General features: G+C 38.0%; 1 protein-coding gene across 10 annotated transcripts in view; it reads left to right on the plus strand.

The window, feature by feature from the left end:
* CACNA2D1 (calcium voltage-gated channel auxiliary subunit alpha2delta 1) overlaps window positions 1–24,423 on the plus strand; it is a 365,488-nt gene that overhangs the window by 61,103 nt on the left and 279,962 nt on the right. For all 10 annotated transcript variants that reach the window (XM_039570182.1, XM_039570172.1, XM_039570173.1 and 7 more), the window contains exon 3: window positions 6,182–6,298. In XM_039570182.1, the coding sequence (XP_039426116.1) occupies window positions 6,182–6,298 (117 nt within the window). The remainder of the gene's footprint in view (window positions 1–6,181; window positions 6,299–24,423) is intronic.

Consider the following 24,423-nt stretch of genomic DNA (forward strand, 5'->3'; position numbering starts at 1 on the left):
AAATAGTTCATTTTCTGAGTGTGATACAGCAGGAGGGCCATTTAAATAAATTTCAATGCTAGGGCCAGCCCCAGTGCCTGCCACAATATAGCAAGATCCATGTAATAACATCTTTCATTCTCTCTCAATTTGTGCAGAAGTGTTTGACTTGCCCTGGTGAGCTTTATAGGAAGCAAGGAGAATGTCTCTTTGTGTGAGATTTATAAACGTGTCCTTGAAGACTGAGCAGAGAGGGGCACGTTCTGCTGAGGAGCTGGCTGTTTTTCTAATCTTTGTCACATTCAACTGTTGTGTTGTTTCACCTTAGTGTGACTCTTTCCATCATGTTCTTTCCCCTAAAACCTTGCAGTTCATTACGTCTTTCCTGAATAAAGAAGTGCATGACTATTGACTTCAGAAAAGAATTAAAGTATTTTTGTGCTATAACCTTACAGGTTTTGCTTAGTCATGCAAGGAGGCTGTGAGAAGTGACAGGATTTTACTGGCAATTTGGAGAGCTTTTAGGAAAATATTAGTGATTAAAGTACTAACATAACTAAGATTTTAGATGTAAAAACCTATAGAAACTTGCATTCATTTAGTTAAAGCAATTTAATAAATTGTATTCAAATTAGCTCTTCTTAACAAACCGTGGAGCCTGCCAAATTGGAATTTGAAAGACACATGAGCACACCTTTGCCAGTAAGACCCTTTATGACTATTTGAGATGAGCATTTGCTAATTTTGTTAGGCTGCTAGGTGGGAGGCTTGGAGAAGGAAAAGTTTGTCCCAGGGTGCCAAATCCTGAAGTATGTATCATTTCTCTGTGTACTGTTGTGCTGAACTGCTGCAGTGCTACAATGAATTAAAGAAAAGGGTAGTAGGCAATAAATAAATTATGTACACACCTCCTAAATAATTAACGAGTATTAGACTGCTCGTTGGTAGTTGAGACAGTCTCACACTTCAGGAAAATAAAGAAGTGTGTGAAGTTCCAAGTAATTTCTGATGCTGTTTGTTTAGGAGCTTGTGGGATAAATCTTCCACTGGCAGTAGAAGCAGGGTAGATCAGTACTTGGAGCCCTACCATGGGTAAAACAAAGAAAGGGAGAAGGAAAGTCACTGACTCAGACCTATCTGGGATCTTGTGTGAATGTCAAAGGATTTGTTTTGGGTTTTCTTTGTTTTGTTTTTTTGTGGGAGTTGTTTTGAATTTTATTTTTTTGAAATTACTGACAAATGCAAGTTGTGAAGCCAGCCTCAGAGTCCGGGTTTCTTGGTGGTAGGATCCACAATGCATATTATAAAGGTTTTAATAGTGCTCCTGTCTCTTGTGGTGATGATCTCCTTGTTATGTGATTCAGGCTTTTGAATTTTTCTGATAGCTGGTGCTGGAGAAGAAAGATGAAAATGATTATTTTTTCCTATGAATGTCCCACTGTACAACACTTCGATAGTCTGCAGCTTTCAAACCATTCAAGCTTGGGGATATGGGAATAACTTCCCTTTAGTAATTAGGTATGTGAAAAATGTGAGTGCTTTCAGGCTGGGGTCTATAGGATCATACGTTTGCTGGAAGAACAAATTAGATTCAGGGATAAAAGTGCAAATTTTCCATTCAGGTTGTCAATCCCTTACCAGTATGGCTTACTGGAACTTTGCTCTACATTGAGTACAGAACAAGAAGGACAAAGACCTGTTGGAGTGAGTCCAGTAGAATACTAAGATGATTAGAGAGATGGAACGTCTCTCCTATAAGGAAAGACTGAGACAGTTAAGATTGCTCATCCTGGAGGACTTTGGGGAGACCTTATGGCAGCCTTCCAGTACCTAAAAATGTCTACAAGAGAGTTGGAAAGAGACTTTTTACAAGGGCATGTAGTGACAGGATGAAGGGCTAGGGCTTTAAACTGAAAATCAATAGGTTTAGATTGTCATAGGTTAGCAAGCATAGTCCTGGAAGGGATGTCCTTGCTAAGGGGTGCTTACAGCTTCCTCTGGGAACTGATAGAACCTATCAGCTGGCCAGTTTGAATATGGACAATTCTCTAAGCCACTTAAAGTTGTGACCGCCTCTGTGATCCACATTTAAGAATAGGCAAACTCCCCCCCAGCTCTCTCTCGTTTCCGGCGCTGGGACAGGTGGCTGCGGGCCCCGTGTGGGGGCCAGCGGGCCCGGCCCAGGCCCTGCTTGGGCCAGGCCAGGCCGGGCCACGGCCATCCTGGAGCCATGGACCTGTTCCAGCCGTGGAACCCCCCCCACTGCCTTGCCGTGGGCAGCCGGAGCGGCTTGGCTCTCCCCCTCTCCACTGCGATAAGAAAAACTTCAACATTCCAGCTGCAAAGCTGCAAGGCCGAGGTGAGAGTAACCCTTTTTACTGCTGTGAAGAGCTGAAAACCTGAGGGAAGAGAGAGAGAGAGAGGAGATGCTTAAAGCTGAAATTCTGTTGTGAAGCTATGATATATCAGAGTATCCTGTTGTAATTTCATGAAGATATGGGGGGTGGAGTGTTCAGCTCGTAAGCAAAAGCACCTGTGCCGAGATAGGCAGATGCTGACACAGCTGTAATTTCATGAGAAGTTTGGACAGGGAGAGATGGACCAGATGAGGACTTTTGCTCCAAACGGGAAAGGAGAAAACCTCAGTCCCTAGAGATGGACCAGATGAGGACTTTTGCTCCAAATGGGAAAGGAGAAAACCTCAGTTCTTAGAGATGCTCCCAGAGATAGTCCTAACGATGAAGATGAGGAAGACCCTTTGCTCCCAGGGAAGGAGAAGGGCCTCTGTTTTTTGTTTCTGAATGGCTCAACCTTAAAATTGTACCCCAAAAAACTTCAAGAGTGGACCCTCGAAAGCAGTTGCAGGAAAAGCTGCAAGTCGGGGGAAAGGACTCACATGCGAGGAGAGAGACTCCTCTTCCTAAATGGACTGAACAATATTTGGAAGTGGGCGGCTGTCTCGTTGTGATAATGTTTTCATAGCATGAGCAAGAAGAGACTTCTCTTTCTAAATGGCCTGAACAAGGTTATTATGGAAGTGGTAAACAGACTGAACATCTTAAGGGTTGTCTTTTTACATTGTCAGTGGGAGAAGGGAGGAAGGTGGGGGGAGGAGGAGAGTTCTGAACGTGTGGTATAATTTTTTTCCCCCTTCTTTTAGGTCTGTTAATAAACTTCTTTATATTCTTTCAAGTTTGGTGCCTGCTTTGCGTTTCTCCTAATTCTTATCTCACAGAAGATAAACAGTAATTAGTATTTTAGACCAAACCACTACAGGTAATAAGAAGACAATTTTTACTGTGAGGGTGGTGAGACACTAGCAAATGATGCTCAGGGAAACTGTGGATGCTTCATTTCTGGAAGTGTTCAAGAAAAGCTTGGATGGGGCTCTGAGCAACCCAGTCTAGGGAAAGGTGTCCTTGCCCATGGCTGTGAGGTTGGTACCAGATGATCGTTAAGGTCTCTCCAACTCAGGTCATTCTGTGATTCTGTGATTAAGTCAAGTAATTCTTATGGTCTTTTTAGCTGGTAGGGTGCAAAGCCATGTCTGTGTGAATGCAGTACATCATAACCTTCTACTGAGGCTGTTTGATCATAGCCTGCTAGAAACCAAATTTCACTAAGTGATTAAAAATATCAGGGAATCAGCACTACAGCACTCACCCTTATATATCTGGTCAGTGCAATCTCCAAGTCATCCCTGTCATCCATCTGCTTCAAACTTGCAGTACTTGAGGACATATTTCACTGTGCCTCTATGTGAATTTTCTTTTCTTGTGGCTCTCTTAGTGTTTGTTTATAATGTTGAGTGGAAAGATTAACTATTATGAAATGGCATTTTTGCAATGATCTACTGCTTTCTCCAAATTTTAGATTTTTTGCCTAATTGAAACTCCACATGAAAATGGCTTATACTGAATTTTTCTTATTGCTTTCACCATTGAGTAGTAAATGAAGAGCAATTGTGTAAAAAAATCTGGAAAAAAAGAGATCAGAAATAATTGAACAAAGAAAACCAAACATTCAAATATTTTCACAAGCAAAAAATATTAATGCTTTAAAATGATTATTAAAGCTATTATTTTTAAGCTTCTGTGAAAATTATTTTACATTTTTTAGCCCATTTGCAAAATCTTTTTCCATTCTTCTGTAAGTTTAGTAACTTTTGATTAAGGTGTACTTGATGCAGTCACAAATGAAGTTTAAAGAATTTGCTATTACATTTCTTTCAAAGTCCAAGACATCAACACCTGCTATATTGCAGTGTCTGTTCTTTGTGTGACCAGGGTAATTTGCTGACAATGCGAAAACCTGAAAGTTTTACAAGATTTGATGGTCATTCCAATTTAGATGTTCCTCTGAAATTTCCAGTCTTGATTCAAACCACCTGGATCTATAAAACTGATTTCTACTCTTGCCTTGTCTGTAGGACTGGTCACTACAGTCACTACAGTGACTACAGTCAATTTAAATAGTTTGCTGACTGCAAATTTAATGTTTCAGAGAAAAATGAAAGAAATTCTGAAGGGATAAATTGTAGAATAAAATGTCTTTCTTTCAAAATTTGTTTGATTAACAATTGGCATATATGCCAATTCTACTATAAATACATGTCCTAAAAAATCCCCCCACCAAAATCCCATCCCCCCAAAATAAAACAAACCCAAAAACCCCACAAACCCCTCAAAAATAGATTCTTGGGTTTAACCAGAGATAATCTTTTTGTGTGGCTATTTTGAAAATCAAGCACCTCAAAATATCCAAACTACAATATGAGTCAATTGGAATCTATCATCTGTTGCAGTAGTTCTCTGCTCATGGTAGACTGATTTTTTTAAAAATAATCATTACTATATGAGGAATAAAGCTTATTCCAGTTGCTCAGTTACTGCTGGAAAGGAATTACTGTACTTCTGAAGGAAAATAAACAACAAACCAAGACCCAACATAAGTTTTGTAAAATTCATAAGTGATGAAAACCTATGGCAGCTTATGGGACATGCCTGATAAAAATTTACAGCTATAACTGTAGCTGTCAGAAAAGTTTTTGTGGTACTTATCAGCTACAAGCACTAGAGACATATTGTGGTGAGTTTTTTAAGGTCTCCATAGCATTAACTCGAGAAGCCTGGCGGGGCTGGTAGGCTCAGTGTGCTCGGCAGTTTTTCAGCTCTCGTGCTGGATGGCAGCCAGTGCATTAGAGCTGGACCCGTTCCTGCCTGTGCCTGGAATGACTTCCCGGGAGACAGCACAGCCCCCACCAGGCAGTGCTACAGAGGCAAAGTACTTGAGTAAACTCAGGCCATCTGTTGACTGCATAAATTAGTTTTCCCCATTTGCCCATCTAGCTATAAGGTATCAACTTTCTTTTTTTTTTTTTTTTTAAATTTCCTTTTTTTCCTTCCAGATAATGTATTTTTTCTTTATTCAGTTCTAGTAGGATAGAGATAGGAAAATGCATTTTTTGCATCATTTTTCTTCCTTCCTTCTTATGGTTACGTGCATTTCACTGTAGTGTCTTTGATTAACAAATAAAATGATCTCCTTCATATACAAGTTCTGCTTTGGAAACAGTTAATGGCCCCTCAGAGATAACCTTTATTCATGATAGAGGAGAAACACATTTTTATTTCCCCTCTTCCCCCTCATCTTTTTTCCCCATTTCCCCTTTTGTATTTTTGCTTTTCCCTTTTTTCCTCTTATTTTTATCCTCTTTTCCTCCTTCTCTTTCCTTGTGAATACTATCATATGAATAAATAGATAAGTGACTAAGCTGATTAAATTAACATAACTTAAATGAATTAATTCAATTGGTATGTTTGTATTTCAGCTTTCAAGGAAGAATTCAATTCAGCAATAACTATTTTATCTGTAATTCAGTGATTTTAAAGGATCTCCATTTTACTGCTTTCTTAGCACTCTGTGGGAATCAGATTCCTTGAGCATTTTGCAGTTGGTTACTTTATCACTAAAACTGGTCAATTTTGAAGATTAATTAAATGATTTTTAGTGTCAGCTTCTACCTCTCAGACAAAAAGGTGAAGTACTTCTTTCATAGGGCCCATTTGGCTTTTCCTAGCAGTAGTCTTTCTGAAGCTCCAGTAAGAACAGAAGATATCTTGATGCCTCTTCTGTCAAGTCACTTGGCTTATTTTGAATGTCTGCTGTCATTTTGATTTATTTCCATTTTTTTCTTTTGCAGATTTATACAAAAAACACAGCATTGTATACTGTAGAAGCAAACAACCCTCGTCAGCTAGTGGAAATTGCAGCCAGAGACATCGAAAAACTTCTAAGTAATAGGTCTAAAGCCTTGGTGGTGAGTACTAATGGGTTAAGCTTTCTATTTAGTATTTTAAAAGATCTTTATTTACTATTGAAACATGTTTTCATTGTTATTTTTACTGCCTATACACTTAGAGGCAGTGTCAGTGTGATGTGTATAAGACATGACATGTAGAAAGATGGCTCCTGAGTTCATGGTAAAAATGAGCTCGTTTGTTGGCATAGGGCAGATGTTTATAATAGTGACCGACAGATAGGAGCCATGGCCAAGTAAGAAATCAAGTTATAAATAGATTGGAAAATATTCCTCTAGGTGACGCACATGAATGTTTATGACTTGAAGATCACTGTACTCTATAGTCAGTAATGAGCTTGGGGAAACAAGAAGCAGGGCTTTTTTTTCTGATTTGCTAATTTAATCTGTATTTCAATCATATTTTGTGTGAAGACCATGCTTCACTGTGACCTCACAATTCTTTATGCTTTAAGTAATAAGTATCTGTTTCTTTAAAGAGCTTTTGCCAGCAGTCCCTTTCTCTTCTATCCTGTAAGACACCAGACCTGGGTAATTGCCTTGTATGGTTCCTACTCACATCACTCTTGCCAGTATAAGAGTTTAAAGTGCTTTTCAGAAGATACTGACCAAACATGCATGGAGGGATCTGGATGAATTAATAAACATCCTTGATTCAGAGTAGAACTATTAGAAATAGTTTTAAAGGATGGAAAAGCAGACTGGATTTCCTTGAGCAATTGCATATCCACACAGGCCTGCAGATAAGTTTGGACATGTCATTTAAAGTGAAAGAGAGAGGAAAGAGGGATTCGTTCACCTAACTGTAGACATCTACTCAGCTGGTTGCCCTAAGCTCCTTTTTTTGTTCAGTGGAATAAAACAGGCACTTCTCAGTCGGGACTGACCTGACATTTTCTGAGTAAGACTTTAAGATGGGATGAACTATAGCCAAGAAGAACTTACTTCTCCCTTTCTCAGTTGGAGAAGCCTCAAATGTAAATGTCTATATTGTAAGTGTGTGAAGCTGGGGGAGATGAGTCCCACCCAAAGACTCCTTTTATCAGTACAGTTCCAAGCAGCTGAAGAATCAGCGTGAGTGTAAAACTGCTGCTGCTGTTCTGAGGACTCAGTTCTTGTAGGCAATGAAATTTTGCACAGTCTGTTGTCTGTTGCATAGGTACCACCAGAGGTACCCATTGTCCTGCCTTTGGTTCTTAGCAGGAGTTCATTCTTCCCGTTCCCATTGTTTACCTAATGTGCAATGTGCATCAGTGTTATCTGGGCCAAAGCTTCTCTAATTAATTCAAATGACTGGAAAATAGATTTGATTTTTTCTTGTTTTCCTGTTTTACCTCAGTGGGTGTGTGTTTATGTGGCATTCTGTAGACTTTGTATTACCATTGCAAAGTACTGTAAGTCATTTGGATGTTGGAACCCTGGGTTTAGAGAATTTAGGTTTCTGGGATATAATAATATATATGTGTAACAATATGGAGGATTTTGGGTGTGGATTTGTTCTTCTTTTCTCCTTCTTCTTCACAAATCTGAGTGTTCTGGTATAGGGTCAAAAACATATTACTTAGCATTTTCTAATTGGGTGATTTGGACTTTAAAAGGCCTTGAAAGTTAGAACTCACAGCCATTTTCCACCTTGTTAACTAAGAGGCACATCCTGTGCAGCTGTGCTATATATAAGAAAATAATAAACATCAGTAAAAAAGAAGAACCTAGCATCATCTGCCTTTTAATCCAAACTCTGAGTAAAAGAACTTACGATTAAGAGGCAAAACAAAATCAGAGAAAATAATATTTGGAGTCCTTTGTGAATACACAATTTCCCCCACCATTTGTGCTTCAACCCATATAAGATTGGTGTTTTTTAAGTTATTACAGCCAAATCTTATATTTTCTCAAGACTCAAGATTAATGTAGGGGTTTTTATATGTGTTTGTGGTAGTTTGATCTTAAAATTTTAAGAAAATTAAATAAGTATCTCATGCTTACTTTAAGAAATATTCCAGAACATTTTTTTGTGAATGTGGAAGAAAGGTGCTACCTCACTTTAGGCAAGCACATGGTCACATTTTGAAAAGGGCAATATGATTCAGTTTCCCAAGGTAAAAGAAGACTAAAGTAGGAGCAGGATGGTCCTTTGGTCCAGTAGCTCCTAACAGCTCGGTTATTTATACTGACTTTTCTATTTGCAGTTATCCCAGATGTATACCAGAACTTTCAATGACTTTTGATTTTAAACCTTCCTACGTTTTTTTTTGCACACAGGAGACACTCATTATCCCCTGCACCTGATCTATTGATTTCTACTAAGAGGACTTCTTTACCTTCCATATATATTTCTCTTTCTGCTTTTTTCAAGGACTACCTTTATGCTGTCAGTTTATAAACTTTATGTAATGAGGCTGAATTATTTATCTTGAATTTCAGTCTTCTAAAGTCTGATGGGTCACATTTTATCTGAAATCAGGAGTGGAGTTGAATAGAACTGTCACTAATGACTGCACAGAGGGTTTAACCATTAGGGCTAGTATGACTCAAAGTGTTAATTAAGACCTGAATCCTGAAAAGAATATGATGCAAGAGCATCAGACATCCTGCAGTGATGCCTTGAGGAAGGTGCCAGTGAATTACATCAATGATGTAAGCATCAAGAGACTAGCATACCTCAGGGATGCCATGGTTTCCTCTAGGCATGAGACACAAACAACCTTTGGGCAAGGTTATAATAAGCAAATATTAGTGATGACCTTTTTAACAATAAGTTGCCTTCCCCTGAGCCATAAGAGCACCTTTAAATGAGAAATATCTCTTGCATTCTGAATTATTTGTGTTTTCATGTAACACTGTGCTAGAAAACTCTCTAGCTATGAGAGTAAAATTACCAGGTAAATGGGTGTGAGCTTCTGTTTGACAGAAGCTTAAAAATGGTGGTTAAAATAGGTACCTAGCTGAGGAAGGAGAAAGGGGAAAGCCCTGATCTGATCTCACAGGGCTTTCCTGGAATACTGTTACTAGGAAATATTAGGCATAGACAGAAAAGTTAGGATGAGAAGAAAATGGAAAATTTTCTAGCAAAGTGCAGTGGAGGAAGAGAGTAGTATGAGTAGTAAGGAGGGAGACAGGCAACAGCCTTCTAGTGAAGAATGTCAAAGACTGTCTTGCAATGGAGCCTGTTGTTGAAATAGTGAACATTTCTTTTATAGTTTACTGCTGTTTACTATTGTGTATTTGCCTGGCCTAACCGTACTGAACATCCCCTATTTCAATATAATGGAATTCTCATATGCATATGGTCCTGCAAGGAGTTGGAGTCCTTGCATTCCTATGGGTCCCTTCAAACTCAAGATACTCTATGATCCTACGATTTCATGATAATACTACGGAGAAGTCAATATTCTGTCTCTGTGTACCTTACTGAATAGTGGGGTACAGAAGAGCTGTGCTACCACTGCAACCTGCAGCCCCAGGTGTGTACTGGCAGATGGGTGGAGGTTTCATTGAAAATATATCCTGCAATGGCTATTGGCAAAACTCACAAAGCTTTTCTGAGGATACCAACATATAGTATGCCTAGCCCATTGGGCTGTCTGGCACCCAAATTGTTCATTTTTGATAGACTTAGCCTCTGTTTTAGCATTCCTGCTGCATTTATGAGTGCAATAGGTTTCTGGAGCTGCGTAGATAATGCAAATAGATCATAATCTTTTCATTCAAATGGAAAATTTGGAAGATACTAATGCTTATTTGTTGAGTATCATTAGAAATACTAAAGAGAGTACCTGACACTGTACTGATGCCATGATGATTTTTTGCCTTTTCTTTTATACCCCTTTTATACCTTTTATAGCTTTTTGTATTCTTAGTGTTTTTTAGCCTCCATTCTTAGACTTATTTTGTTAAGCTAGGAAGCTAAACATTTTAGAAGCCTTGTAGTTGAGGATCAGAATGCCCCAGACCCCAAGGTCCTCTCCAGAACACATTCTATAAACTAAGATAGAACCATCCAGGAGAAGGTTCCTTGGGGAAGGGGGCTCACTTGAGCCTCTGATTGGGGAATCTTTGATAGATAGGCTAATTAGTAAGGCCTATAATGTTGTACCAGATCTATTGTGTGCGCGCATTGCTGTGTGCATTTCGGGGCATTCCACCTGGACGTAGAGCACCTAAGGATCCTTAAAATAAGTACAGAGGGAAAATCCCTTTTTCCCTTCTAACCATGTTTGATTCTTGATTTTAAGACCAGGAAAATACATCATTACTATATTTATAAAATATGGTTTGAGGAGATACAAATATTTCCTCATTGGCTACATAAAATTAAACCCTTTTAAAGTCATTAATATACAAGATGGATTAATAATACTTTTTTTATTGCTCATGTAAAATACTGTAGCAATCTTAAGATTTGCAAAAATCCTAATTTTTTTTGGTCATACTTTAAAATTAGAAAGGGATATTTTAAATACTCAGTGCTTTGCCAAAGCAAAAGTTCTGGAGTTTTGTTTTCTGTTTATGCATTGTATCATGAGGGGAATGAGGTATAATTTTTTTTATATAACATATTCAACATATAAAAAGTAATATTTGGTCCAGTGCTGTACACCAAATTTAAACAGCAACTTCACTCCTGTGCAGTATGAAGTTGCAGCCCTTGGTCTTCCTCTCCCCATTGCTCAGTACATGTCAAGGAGCATCCTGAATCTTCTACAGCTGGCAAATCTGCAGTTTTACCACTTCTCCTTTTTGCTCATATATTTGAATTGAAGATAGTAAGCAATTTGTATCTCTTAGGTAAAAGAAAATTAAAGAAAGAAAATAAAGAATAAAGGATACCTAGTAACAGTCTTTTCAAGCCCAGACTGCAGAACTTTTAGGGAAAAGGATCAAAACATCCTATTTCTTGCTTAGCTAAGGTCCCATTCTGCATTCTGAAATCATTTAATGTTTGGCTGTTTGTGTAATAGTTTGAGATTAATCCCAATTATCCTCCTATCCAAAATTAGAGCATACGCATATTCCCCTACAAGTCTTTTCCACAATAAAATACTTTTTTCTGGAAAGCCTCGTTGTCAAGATCTTATTGTCAGCACTATGTTGTACACTCATGGTGCATTTATTAGCATCACTGCCCACACTGTATGGCAACAGCATAGCCATTTGTGTAAAGCAAACACTCAAGCTCCACTAAAATACATTTCACTGGAGAATGAGAGACAGTCATACTTTCACCGCCAAATTCCTGCCTATGATTTATTTGTTTTGCTTTGGGGTCATCTGAGTCTGCTTTTAACTAACTCATGTTAAGGTCGCTCAAGGGAAGGCTCTAGTCAGTACCCTTGGTTTCTTGAGCTGTGTGCAGATAAAGATGAATTACATGCACATTTGAACCTTATTGTCTAGATTTCTTCAGACATCTCAACCAGAGGCATAATATCTTCATTCCAGCCTCCTTGCCTTGATTTTGTAAGAAAACTGAGGAAGCTGAGTTTCCATGGAAACTGAGGCACAGATTGTGTGCTGGGAGACAGGTTCCCTCTACGTGCTCTTGGTAAATGTCCAAGCTGCACAACTGTGTCTCTGAATGAGGAGCTCAGAATGTTTATCTGCTGTTTTAGATGCAATTTCAACACAGCTGTGCAAGTGTGTCCAGATCTCTCAGTATTTCCCTGCCCACCTGAAATAAGTCTTCAGCATCTCACTATAAAACCAGGAAGCTTAAATAAACATGTGTTATAACATATTTCAAGATTCCCAGGCAGAGATCCTATGCACTTTAAATAGGATTGGGAATTTTTTTGTAGCCTGAAAGACCTATAAAACTAAAATAAATTTTGTAGGTGTGCTTGATACTACTTTTGAAAGGTATCCTCACTCTAACTTGAGTTTTGTTTTGATATCTAAAACCATTCTAACATCCTAAAAACTACTCTGTGACACCTACCTTCTGGTCTGCTAATCTTAAATTGCCTATAGTAACAAGATAGCTTTCCATACTTTACTTTATAGATAAATTTGAGTTGTCCACTCATTTAGCAGAACTTTGGACATCATCTCTTGCTTTTGGGCTGTGTTACAACTCAGACACCGTTATTCTGAGCTCCACTAGGAATTCCAAGAGGCTTAAATAGTCACATCTCAGAGCTGAGTCCTCCATTCCTGCATGCTAATCTAAAGTTTAGAGCTAATCACTCTGTGATGCCTTGGGCCAGGTCTTTAAACTGAAAATGTCTGTGAATACATGTGGATCCATATCTGGATATGGACACACTTTAACAGGTGTGTTGAAATTGCTTCCAAACTATATTCCAGTATCCCTTCAATTCCAAATGGTGAATTCATTTGCTCTTATTCTCAGCTTGTGAGGGCTAAAGTCCTTGCCTGAAAATTAAGTCATTCTCAGTGGTGTAGTTTGGATTCTCTTAAAGTTGAGGGTAATCTGTGCTTGTGACTTCCCTCATCACTTTGCAAATAATGGCACAATAAAAATTGTGATTTTGTCTGTAGGAGACACTGATGAACTAGGTCTTGAGCTGATGGAGGAATCTGATGTTTCCTGTTAGTTATTATGCATGGGTGTGATATCCCACAGAATGCACAGAGAAAGGCAGAATTTTACCCTTGAATTGTGGTCGTATCAGAGGTTAATCAAGATAAAATAGCTTTGCCTTCCTCTCTTTCCTAGATAATATTAAGAATGTAAGCCTTTTTGAAAACTGCTTTGAAAACTGATTTCAGTACAAAAAGAAGCATCGCCTATGTCTTGGTAGATATGCTGCTATTCAGGTTTTTTTTATTTTCAGGCATTTCTATTCCTTTGACTCTGCCAATTACAGGCAGTGTTGGACAATTTTATTGCAAAGGGCTCAAGTTGGACAAATTCAGAGAAAGGAAATAGCTTGAACTGTGGTTAGTCTCCCAGCAAACAACACTTTCTGACATTTTGTTAGTATTTTTTGGTTAGTTCTGTGAAAAGCTGAACATCATAAAGGAACTGGCAATGGAGTGTGTGTGCTGGGTTGTTTGCCAAAATAATTTCAGGTATGACTTCTAAGAAGAGGAAGTCTAAAAAGTTGGAAAAGAACAAAGTAACTGGAGTAAATTACCAGTCAAACAAATGAAGAAAGTTTTTTCTATGCATGTTTTTGTGTCATGAACACAGGTTTTATATTAATTTCACTCTAACATATTAATTTTCTCCTTGAAACTGTTTGGTTGTACCTGTTTCTTCTCTTTATTATTTCAAAAAAAATTATTTTATTAACTTTAAATTTCAAGTTGAGGGTGTCTCTTTAGCTATAGTAAAAGATTACACAAAGTGTGTACCAGCATCATAAAGCAAATGTCTTTAATTGCAATGATCCTCCCAGAAAAATACTTACATTTTGGAAAAATACAACTAAAATACACTGTCCTCTGTGCAAGGAGTGAAAGATCATGCATGCATGCCATGGTTTTACATGAAAATATGTCTTCGTCCTTTAACTCTTTTCTGTTCTGTATGCGCCAGAATTTTACAGTGTTAGGACGCCAGGTCTATTCACATGTTTACTTTTTATATCTCCAACAATCTTCTGCATCCTAAGTAACTCACCAAGGTGAAAAATTTTAAATTTTATTTCTGGATGCTTCCTGTGAGTATTTAAAATAGACATTGTCATCTCCTTGTTGCAGCATTAGATTTAGATTTCAGTCCACGGCTGGAGCTGGTCTAAAGAGCTTCTTCAGATATGGCAGGAACTTTTCAGGTGAGTTTAAGACTAATGTTTTGCTATTTTTGAAACTACTCTCACTGGAAATTTACACACTAGCAGAAAAACTTCTACATATGCTCTTTTAGACTACAGTACTGAGTCTATTAGCCTGTATGAACATTGTTTAAATCTCCAGATGTAAATGTAGTCTATTTTAAAAGTCAGCTGTAGTTGCCGAAGCAAATGTGTTTTGGAATGACAGCTAGTGAGACGCAACACTTGTGAAGTCAAACATTTGTCAACTTGTCCACATGTCAGATGTTTGAATTTGTTTTTGCTTGTCTTGCCTAGAGTCTTATTTTATTAACCGAAATCCAGGTTGTGTGGATGAAACATTACGCCTCAGAGGATAGATTCACATAACTCACATACCTTGCAAGGCATCATAAAGTCTGGAAAAATAAATCAGTGTGTTTGCAGTGAAAGTTCTTATGAATATTGCCTGTTTCCATGCTTTTCTTTCCACGGTTGACTTGGTTTGCCTTCTGCAGATCTTGTATTCTTGTTGACGGATGAGGGGGTCATCCCTCCAACTTGCCATGTCCTTATAGATAGCTGCAGTCATCATTTTGATTTTTGTGGCCCTGAACTGTACAAAGTGCTGCAATGGCATCAAGTCTGCGAGCTTAGAGAGACACCTGCTGAATCTCCATCCTGCCAGCACAGTGCATTGCACTTGGAGCTTTAACTGAGACAAAGAAAGCTAAAAAGGACTTGTGGCAAATAATATTAGCTGATGATCAGCTTCACAGTTTGACATTTCTTCTTCCTTATACAGTAAATTGTCACTGTTAGCATAGTTTTGTTGCATTCACATTTCATATGGAGAAAAATAAGGAGCATTGATATCTGTAGCAGTTCTTTCCTTTTTAGATCCCTTTATATATTTGAGTAAAGTCACTTACAAAGTAAATGGCCATGGTTGATTTTGCAGAAATTTTTTTGCAGATGTTTTTTTACAACCTGTGAGAGATTCTTCATGGGCTCGTTACAATCAGGTTTCTTTGTCCAGCTTTATGGATACTGAAATTTAATTTGTGAAAGATGTTCTGCAGGCACATGGCCTCATTAATGCCAGCATCACCCTAAGCTGGAGGTTCGACTTAGGAGCTGTGAAAGGTGAAATACTGCTCAAATAAGTCTTGATTTCTTTTAGTTTTAAAGTTACTTTTTCAGCTTTGGAAGCTCAATATTTAAAATAAAACAATGCAACCCAAACCTCTGTAGTTATTTTTCTTGGATTAGTTCCAGTTTTTGCCTCAAGGGCTTTGCTAGCCTTCTTATCCTCAGGCAGCTTCTTCTCCTGAAGTTATTTTTGTTTTCCTTGTATGAGCTTCTGCCTGATTTTTGTGGCCCTGAACTGTACATAGTGCTGCAATGGTGAAGAGAATTTTTTTCTTCCTTATTTCTTGGTCTGATGACTTTCATTCAGATCATGCCCAAGGAACACATTTATGTTTTTGTTTGTTTGTTTTGTGTGTGTGTGTGTGTGTAAAACTGTTTTTCTCTGTGGCTAGTTGAAAGTTTTACAGAAGAATTATTTTCCATGGTACATCACATTTTTCAAATAATAATATTTTGTAGTAGTAGTTTAATTTGCAAGTGTTGGCTTCCATACCCGTGTGCTGTCTAATCAGCCCATTCAAGACTCTTTTTTTTCTTCAGTCACTACACATAAGTTTTCAAGCACAATAAAATCAAATTTAAAAAAATTAAAATCCTCTGTGAAATGAAAATTCCACTCATTTGCTGAAAGCTCTATTAAACATTATGGAGAAGAACGATGTGTAAGTGTTGTTTTCAGAGATGCAAACTTGCATTGTGCATAAACTATGGTACAATAGTTGTGTATTGTACACAATCCCAAGCCTGCATTATGCCTGGGTTAAATTTTGGGCTCTTTATCGTCTCTGGTCTTTCAGAATCTTTGCTTTAAGAGCATTGATACCTGACTGTATGCATGATTCCAGTATTTGTCTCAGTGGAATTCTTTGTACCTTTTTCTTGTCTTTTTCCACATTCTCCATATTAAAAGTTCAGATTAGATTGTGTTGCTGCAGCATCACACTAACTCATGTTGAATTGTTTACCCCATTTGACTTTAAATACTTTCCAGGGTACCTGTGTCTGAGTCAGTGCTTTTAAAATATGCTATGAAATCTGTACATTCCTGGGTTAGAGAGTTTTAGTTAGTTCTCAAAACATTTGCATTGTAATTCAGTTCAATTTTCACTTCAGAGGGCAGAATTAAAGCAGCAATGGAGAATTAAAGCTATATTGTTTAAAATGCAACCCTTTCTAATTGTTATGTACATGCCCTGATAAAATGCTCAGATGTTTTTTCCTGCCTTTTTCTAGATCAAATTTTCAGTGAGATTGAGCTGAGTGCAATAATTGTTACTGTGGCGCCAGAGTAAGATTAAATTTAGAAATGCCAGTTTTGACTGATGAAGTATGTAAAAGCATCAGACTTTCAACTTCAGTAGAACTCTTACTGCAATAAAAAACTGTTGAAATACATAATGGACATCAGAATCTGTCCTTTACACAAGCAAAAGATAAGTCCCCACTTTTGAGTTGGTTGCTGGTCATATGATTTTATAAATTAGCATTCAAGAATGAGTAGTTGAAGAGTATGTTCTTTCAAACAGGCTTCCTAATTTTTTTTTCCTTTCTGTAAAGGGTAGTGTTTTCTGGGTGTTATGGTACCTATCTACAGCATGGCCATAATGCTTATTCTATAGCTGCAGTATCCTTAAATGCGCTGTTAGGTCTGGATAACAGTATGTGTCCAGTAGTGTAACAAATTTCCTGGAATATTTGAGTTTTACTTCACACCTTTTGGTAGCACATTTTGTGCCAGTATTTCAGGTACATGGTTAATTGGACCCCTCAGGAAGGAGTGCAGGTAAATCTGGGGCTCTTCCAAGTAAGCTTTAAAGGGATCAGATCAGCTGTTCCCAATCCTTGGAAACAGCTTGCTGCAGAGTTAGTTAAGAAGAAATACTGAGCTTCATGAAAGTATGAAGCACTTTCAGGGAGTGTGTTCACCTGGCATCTTTCTTTCATGCTTTTCTTCCTTATCAGTTTAAGGTGCCCACCTGTCACCTTTGTCGCACCTTTTGGGCTTTGTAGTGAAATTTCCATGTTAAAACTTTCCTTAAGAGAGCTCCTGTAGTTTTCGTTGCAACGTTGACTTTTGATGTACTTGTTAGTACAAAAGGCAAAATTCCAGAGGAACCCAGCAAGTTCTTTGTATCAGGAGTCTCAGTGGCAAAACTTAAAAAGCAGAATATGCTGAAGGAAAGCATACTGGTTTTTGCCATTTTCTCAAAGTCTTAACTTTCTGTGATCCAACTGTGAATTTGCTGATAAACAAATGTTCACCTTCAAAAAGCTTTTTTAATAAGTAGAGGCTGAGGTACTTCACATGTGTTTTATGTTAATCCTTTTGTTGGATTAAAAGATTCCCTTTGATGGGGAAGCTTCAAGAAACAAGGTGATGACACATTTTATGATGTGTCAATGGGATGAAGATATGGTTTCTTCAAAGTCCAAGGACTACCCAGTAACATTTTTCACCCCCTTTTATGAAGCTGCTTGACAGGTACAAATTCATGCTCTTCAGCTAGATTCCTAAAGGGATCAGATTTATTATATATTGGGATTTGATTTATGAATTCCCTTGGAGGTGGAAGGGATCCTCAGTGGCCTCTCTGTAAATGTCTCTTCCTAATGCACAGTGGGATAGGAGACCCTGTGTGAGCTCCAAAGACTGAAAAGTCTCCCATGGATGCTTCATTTTAACACAGCTGACTGTTTTGTGGAGTCAGCTAGGTCCAAATTCCACCTTTGGCATTTGGACATATGAGGAGAACAGCCGAAGGACAGATATATATGTGTGCTAAGCACAAGATGTCTTACATAGATGAAACTGAAATCCTCTGTCTGGAGCATAGCATTTGTGTCAGCGTTGAAAGATGACACTTTAATTTCTCTAGGATCAGAGACTGAAATCTTCTACTTAGGATTGGTAGCTACAGAGATCTTGTGTGTGTTGTGTTTTGTTTTGTTGTTTTGGTCAGAGGTTTTTTTGGTAGCTTTTCTTTTTTATATGTTTGAAAGAGGATTCCATAACTCAAATGGCTGTCTAAGAAATCAGGGATCTGAGATGAAATTTATCTTCAGTCTGAGATAATTTATGTTTGTCTCCTACTTCCTAAAAGATTTCTCTGATGACTTAATTGCAAGCTAGATGGAATGAAAATTCCCTACTTGTCCTTGGTTATTCCTTCAACCTACCAGTGCTGAGCCAGTGTGAGAATTGGAGGATTCACAGAACTAGGAGGCAGGGTAGCACAGGAGGCTTGGATCTTAGCTTCTGTAACACAGTTATGAGAGTAGAATATTTTCCCATTGGTCTTTTAATGTTTCAAGCATCATCACCATCTTCTTTATATTGCAAGACACTTCAAAAAAGTGTGGCAGTGGGTCAGGAGGCGTGCAAGGCAGAGCACCTCAGCGTTAAGCACTGCAAATGGGTATTTGGAGCATAAGTAACTGCTCTTGCACTTCTACTATTGCCCAAATGTCACGCATACATTACCTATGCAAGCCTCTGCTCAGATTCTTTGAACCTTTGATGTTAGATTTTCCCCAAGTAATGTTTTTTTCAGGCTACTTTCTCCCTAGACTGGTTCTGGTCTTTTAATTTCTATTCTTTAAAAAATATTATTTTATTCTTTCCCATTATAAATTATGTCTTTTATGCCTTCCACACTGTACTTACAAAATTCTGCTAATATTTTGCAAACACAAAGCCAGTCAGTTTCTTATTTAAATTTGAAGGACATGGTCTTTGTCAAACAAAACCACCATCAGTAGAAAGTGTAGAGCACTAGTTCTCAAGGGAGGGGAATGAATCCCCAAGTATGTTTCAAAGATTTGCATTAGATTTTGACTGTCAAAAAAATTCATTTTTATTTAATATTATTTTTTTTATGTTGTTTAAAAATCAATATTGACTTGAAAGTAGTCTCACAAGCAGAAATCATTTAGAAGCTACTGCTGTTAGGTGATTACAAAATATAGCACAAAAACAAAGTGTGGTGATATGTAGTTTAGCTATGAGAATATACAAATTTTGTAATTTTGTATAATAGTTCTTTTATGGTCTGTGTCGCATAAAAAAGCAGTTTGAATTTCTAGTGGGGTTTTGGGTGTTTTGGTTGGTTTGTTTGCTTCTTTCTCTTTTTCTTTTTCTTTTTCTTGTCTTGTTGGTGTCCATTTCATTCCTTACAAGCTGAAAGAAATGCATTGTCTGAGGTTTTATCACCGTGCCTATGTTTAGTTAATAGTGTCATCATTAACGTATTTCAAGCCTTTCTTTTTTAATAACAAGAGAAGTTCAGCCAGTCTTTAGGTTCAGTATACCCTGAGAATAATAGTGCTTTTTTATAGAATTGTTAGGGGATTTAATTTATTTTCAATTCACTATTTCTTATTAAAACTTCAATCACCCTCCGCTTGATTGTAATTAAAACTGCCCCTAGGCAATAAATTTTGTTCTATGCAAACATGACAGATATAATTATGGAAAATCTAATTGTTCATATATTGCTCCTTTTCATGTGGTGTTAAAATGTGATGATGTAATTAGATTTTTTTCCCTTTAAATATCAGAACAAAAAAGAACAACAGAATTTGTACTTTTCCGTGAACCTGGGTTCATAATGCACTCCTGATTCTGTGAATTCTGAAATTATCTTCAGACCAAAGATAGGAAGTTCTTGATTTGTGTCCTCTTGAATTAGTACAGGGAAAATGTTCCTGTGCAGTGGTGGGCTTACAAGAGCAGTGTGAAGAAGAGCAAGGGCATCTGGGTCTAGTCCTGGAGTCTGGCAGGTCCTGTGAGGTTCAGTCCTGGAGTTTGGCAGGTCCAGTGGTGTTCCCCTGTAGATTATTCCATTAACATTTTCATTACATCCAGTTCTGACATTCCTGAGGAAAAATGCATCTTTCTTTACATTTAGTTAACAAGCCTGAAATTCATCAGTGGTTATGTTTCAAGAGTATTTCTTTATTTTTGTGGTGCAACATGTTGCAGATGTCAGCAGGTTGCACTTCACTATGAAGTGGGTTTTTTCTCTCCCAAGAAGCTAGCAGGGAGAACTCGCCAAAACTGAAAAGGTCCTTTAGGTCTTGCCCTCTTGTACAGAAACCCCTTACATAATCCTTCAGCTTCAATTGCTACTTGCACGCTGGCAACAGCCATGTTCCTGCTCCTTTGCTCGTTATGCCATCTCCAAGTTGGTTTGTGTTACAGCAGCAGTGACTCACTAATGCTCAGTCCAGTGGAAAGTATTAAACAGACAGGCTCTGCTGCTAAATTCAGCGGCTATTCCCCGAGTACCTTGTCTGAGTCAGAGACCGTGGAGCAGTGGTTTTGTTTTTGCTGGATGTGTTTGGGCAGATGGTGCAGGAGTGGGCGGCTGTAACGCTCTCATTGCTGAGCAGGCAGTGAGCAATCCCCCTTGACGTTTGTTGTGTCACTTCCCCACCCCCCCCCCCCCCCCTTTTTTTTTTGTAAAGGTTTACATGTATTCTGGAGTTGTCAGGGTGTATTTATGTTCTAGCAGGTCTTTAAAAAAATTAATGTGAGTGAACAGAAAATGCTGGAGGAGCATGTTTAATTGTTCCCAAGGTGATAAAAGCAGATTGAGTTGAAATCCTAGGGGTGAGTATTTTCAGGTCGATTTCAAATAGAATCAGCCTTTAGCAGCATAGAATATACTGATGTGTGTAAACCATGTGGTCCCACCAGGCATTTCCTCAGCATTACCAATTCCTCTTCTCTTCCACAGCATTAATGACATGCCAGACTTCCCACCCAGTCAACAGAGCTGTGCTTCCCTTCTGGCCCCTCAACTCTTCTTCCTCCCCCCACTTCTCTCCCCAAAGTCTGAGTGCTTCTTAAGGGTATTCCTTTCATAACCAGTGGAGGGAAATGGAAGTCTAAGGATTAGTGCATGGCATTTTGCAATTCTAGGAGCAGAATTTAATCTCATGACATGTTTCATGGGCTTCAGTTCCACATAAAAAGATGGAATCATACCTGAACGTAATATTTTATTAGGTATAAATACGTGTCTGTAATGAAAGTAAAACAACTTCAAATTTAAGCTTCTAATCTGAAAGTTTCCATTAAGAATTTATTGCTATTTTTTCTCCCAAAGTAGAAGTCCAGATGGTGTAATTTTACCCTCAGTTATTGTTTTCTATATCTTCTAGTTTTTCTGTATATTTTCCTTGTACTCTGTATATTACAACCTCAAGTGTTTCATTTTCAATATGCATCTTAATTTTAGGCTTTCATTTTCTAAAGCTAGTGCTTGCTACAGCCAGCCTTTTGATTTACTAAGAATGTAGTAAAGAGGTGACTACGGAGGATGAAAATGAGGATGCAGTCCAGCTTTCTACAGTGGTATCAAAAGAGTTTATATGGAATGGAACTAGTGCTACTATAGCCTTGTCAGAATGTGTGGATCTAAACTGAACTAGTGGTTCAGAATTTTTATATATATCACAGAATCAGCTGAGTTGGAAGGGACCCAAAAGGATCGAGTACAGCTCCCAGCCCTGCACAGGACCCCCAAGAGTCCCACTATGTGCCTTAGAGTATTCAAATGCTTCTTGAACTCTACCAGGCTGGTGCTGTGACACACTCACATTCTTTAGAGCAGGTTTGAGCTTTGGAGGGTTGCAAAAGTTGCTATAAAAAAAGCTCATCAACTTTGTGCTTCTCTTAGCTTCATCACAACACAATACTGTTATTGTTTTTTTCTGATTCGTGGGGAGTTTTTTTGGTCTCAGTATTTTGTAACACTGTGAATAGTTTCATTAATTATTAGTAAAATTCTTGGTTATGCTGTTTAATTGAAATACTTCTGTTAAGACATCCTCACTGTCGTCTCAGCTGCAACTACGTCTGTGTCAACTATTGGCCATGGTTTAGAATTTCCAGGAAGGACTCAAAGGTGGGAGAGATCTGGGAACAAGATGTGCTTTTGCAGAATGCTTGACTACATGCTCTGATTTATTATTTAGCTGTGAGCTATGTTCAGTTCAGCAGGGGAGCTTTTCTTCCTGCAGTCCCATTGAGATCTCTGTGTGTCAAGTCACTCTTATGCAGTGACTTGGACATTGTTCCTACTCGTATCCTGCTACTGCTTCAACAGAATGTATTTTCAGTGGCCTCAATGCCTAGAAAAGACTGTTCTACATTTTGTTTCTATGCTCTCTGATATTTAGTATGTTCACACAAACATTAAACTGCCAAAAATGCCAGTAAAAACTGTATACATAGAAATGCACAGTTTAAGAAGTATTGAAGTTAAACTTTTTTTGATCTGCACTGAGAATCATTACAACATATACATAAAAGTCTGGCTCTGATATTTTCCCGAGCTATTTTTTTATCTGCAGTTGTAATGGCAGTGATAAAAATGGAGCACTACAGTAAAAGACATTGGAAAACTTTTGTGATCAGCAAATAAATTCCATTGGCAAAGGCTTAGCAACTGCTTAGAAACTGTCTCTAGCTGCTTTCTCAGCCCCATGAGCAGTGTTGTGAGAAAGCATTTCACAGCAACCCACAGCATATTGAAGGTAGGGGACTCAGATAACCTGACAGAGAGGAAGATTACAGATACTTTTCAATTTCTCACGTTTCTCAAAATGAATCCTGATATGGCACCTGTGTCAGTACTTGTGCTCCTGCTGAACCATTGCTATGTCATGGAGTCCAAGTGTGATGTATCTATTGCCTCTGCAATACATTTTTGAGCAGCATGCAAGAAAGTATAAATCCCTGACACAGTACATGCCAGTAACAGGTTCATTTTTACAGCACTGCTCATAAGATATCCTTGAGGTCACTATGTTTTCCCTATCTCTTAAATGTTAAATACAAAATGATAAAAAGGCCTGTTTCATTATTTATTTTGCTTACATTAAGTTTCATAAGAGAAAATTGTGTAGTTTAAGCTAGGAGTCTATGCTAGGCTTCCTCTGTGCCTGTTGGAAAACAGGCTCTGCCACAATGGAGTGGAGGATTCATTTCACTCTTTCAGTCCCTTTGGTGCTCTTTCCTCTTTTGCAGCAGAGGAAAACATAGGATCCTTTTAAATTTCTTCACAGCTTGGCTCCTTCTTGCTCATCTACCTTGTGGATTATTTTTTTTAATTCCAGCTGTGACCTGCAACCCTTTTGCACCCCTTAGAAACCCTTATTCTCTTTGAAAAGTGCAAGCTCATATGTTCAAATACAAATACAAATTCTTTCATTTATTTGATGGATTTTCCAAATTTTCAAACATTTGCAACCCAGGATTAGTTTTCTTTTGCATCTTGATAGGTAGTGGGCATCATTCACATCTATATAACGCCCCTATGCTCAGTCGGTTTTCCACAATTATATTTTCCCCTATCAACTGAAAATGAAAGCTGTAAAGTCCTGCCCGTCAGAGATAATTCCATCACTGGCAGAACCAAAGGAAGCATTCTCTTGTGTCCTCACCTATTGACTAAGAAAAATGTTGCCAATTACAACAGATTTTTCATCTGCTATAGTTTAACTTGAATGTGCTTCTTATGTGTAGGTCTGGATCAAGGCATTTTTATGACATCTTTGGACTTGGGAGGTTTTTTGGTATATATTTATAGGAAATCAGCCATTTGAGGTGGATTTAGAAGACTGAAAAAGATAGCTCAATTATCTTCTTTGTAAGCTGCCGAAATCATACAATATGTCATGGAATTGTTTGGGTTGGAAGGGACCTTAAAGATCATCTAGTTCCAAACCTCCTGCCATGGGCAGGGACACATTCCACTAGATGAAGTAACATGGATTTTATTTGGCTATCCCCTCCACATTGTTTTCAAGAGATTTTCATGGAAGAGCGTTCACCTGCAGAGTCTAAAAAGAAGGGCCAAAAGGTGTTTAGCAAGATGAAACTGTCACATATGCAAGAAATTACAGAATGGGATTTTTAAAGCACTGAAGACAATTAGACCCTGAGTGTCCTCCTTTTCAGCTGGAGGATGGCATCCAAGCTCTTCTTACATTTGTGTATATATCACCAGGTATTAATCTTCAGAATCACTAATCTTGAAAATCTGACCCAAGATACTTCCCAGGAAGAAGTTGTAGTCACAAAACAGGGAGAGTTTATTCCCATTTTGAAAATAATAATGGTTTTCAGGAATTTGCAGTTGCATTTTAATTAAGTGCATGGAGCTATTGGATGTATTGTAATCCACTGGTACTACCTGTGGCATATGTTACCATTTGAGAGGTAACATATAATACCTGATGAGG

Source organism: Corvus cornix, chromosome 1A, assembly GCF_000738735.6.
Source record: "Corvus cornix cornix isolate S_Up_H32 chromosome 1A, ASM73873v5, whole genome shotgun sequence".
NCBI classification, from domain to species: Eukaryota; Metazoa; Chordata; class Aves; order Passeriformes; family Corvidae; genus Corvus; species Corvus cornix.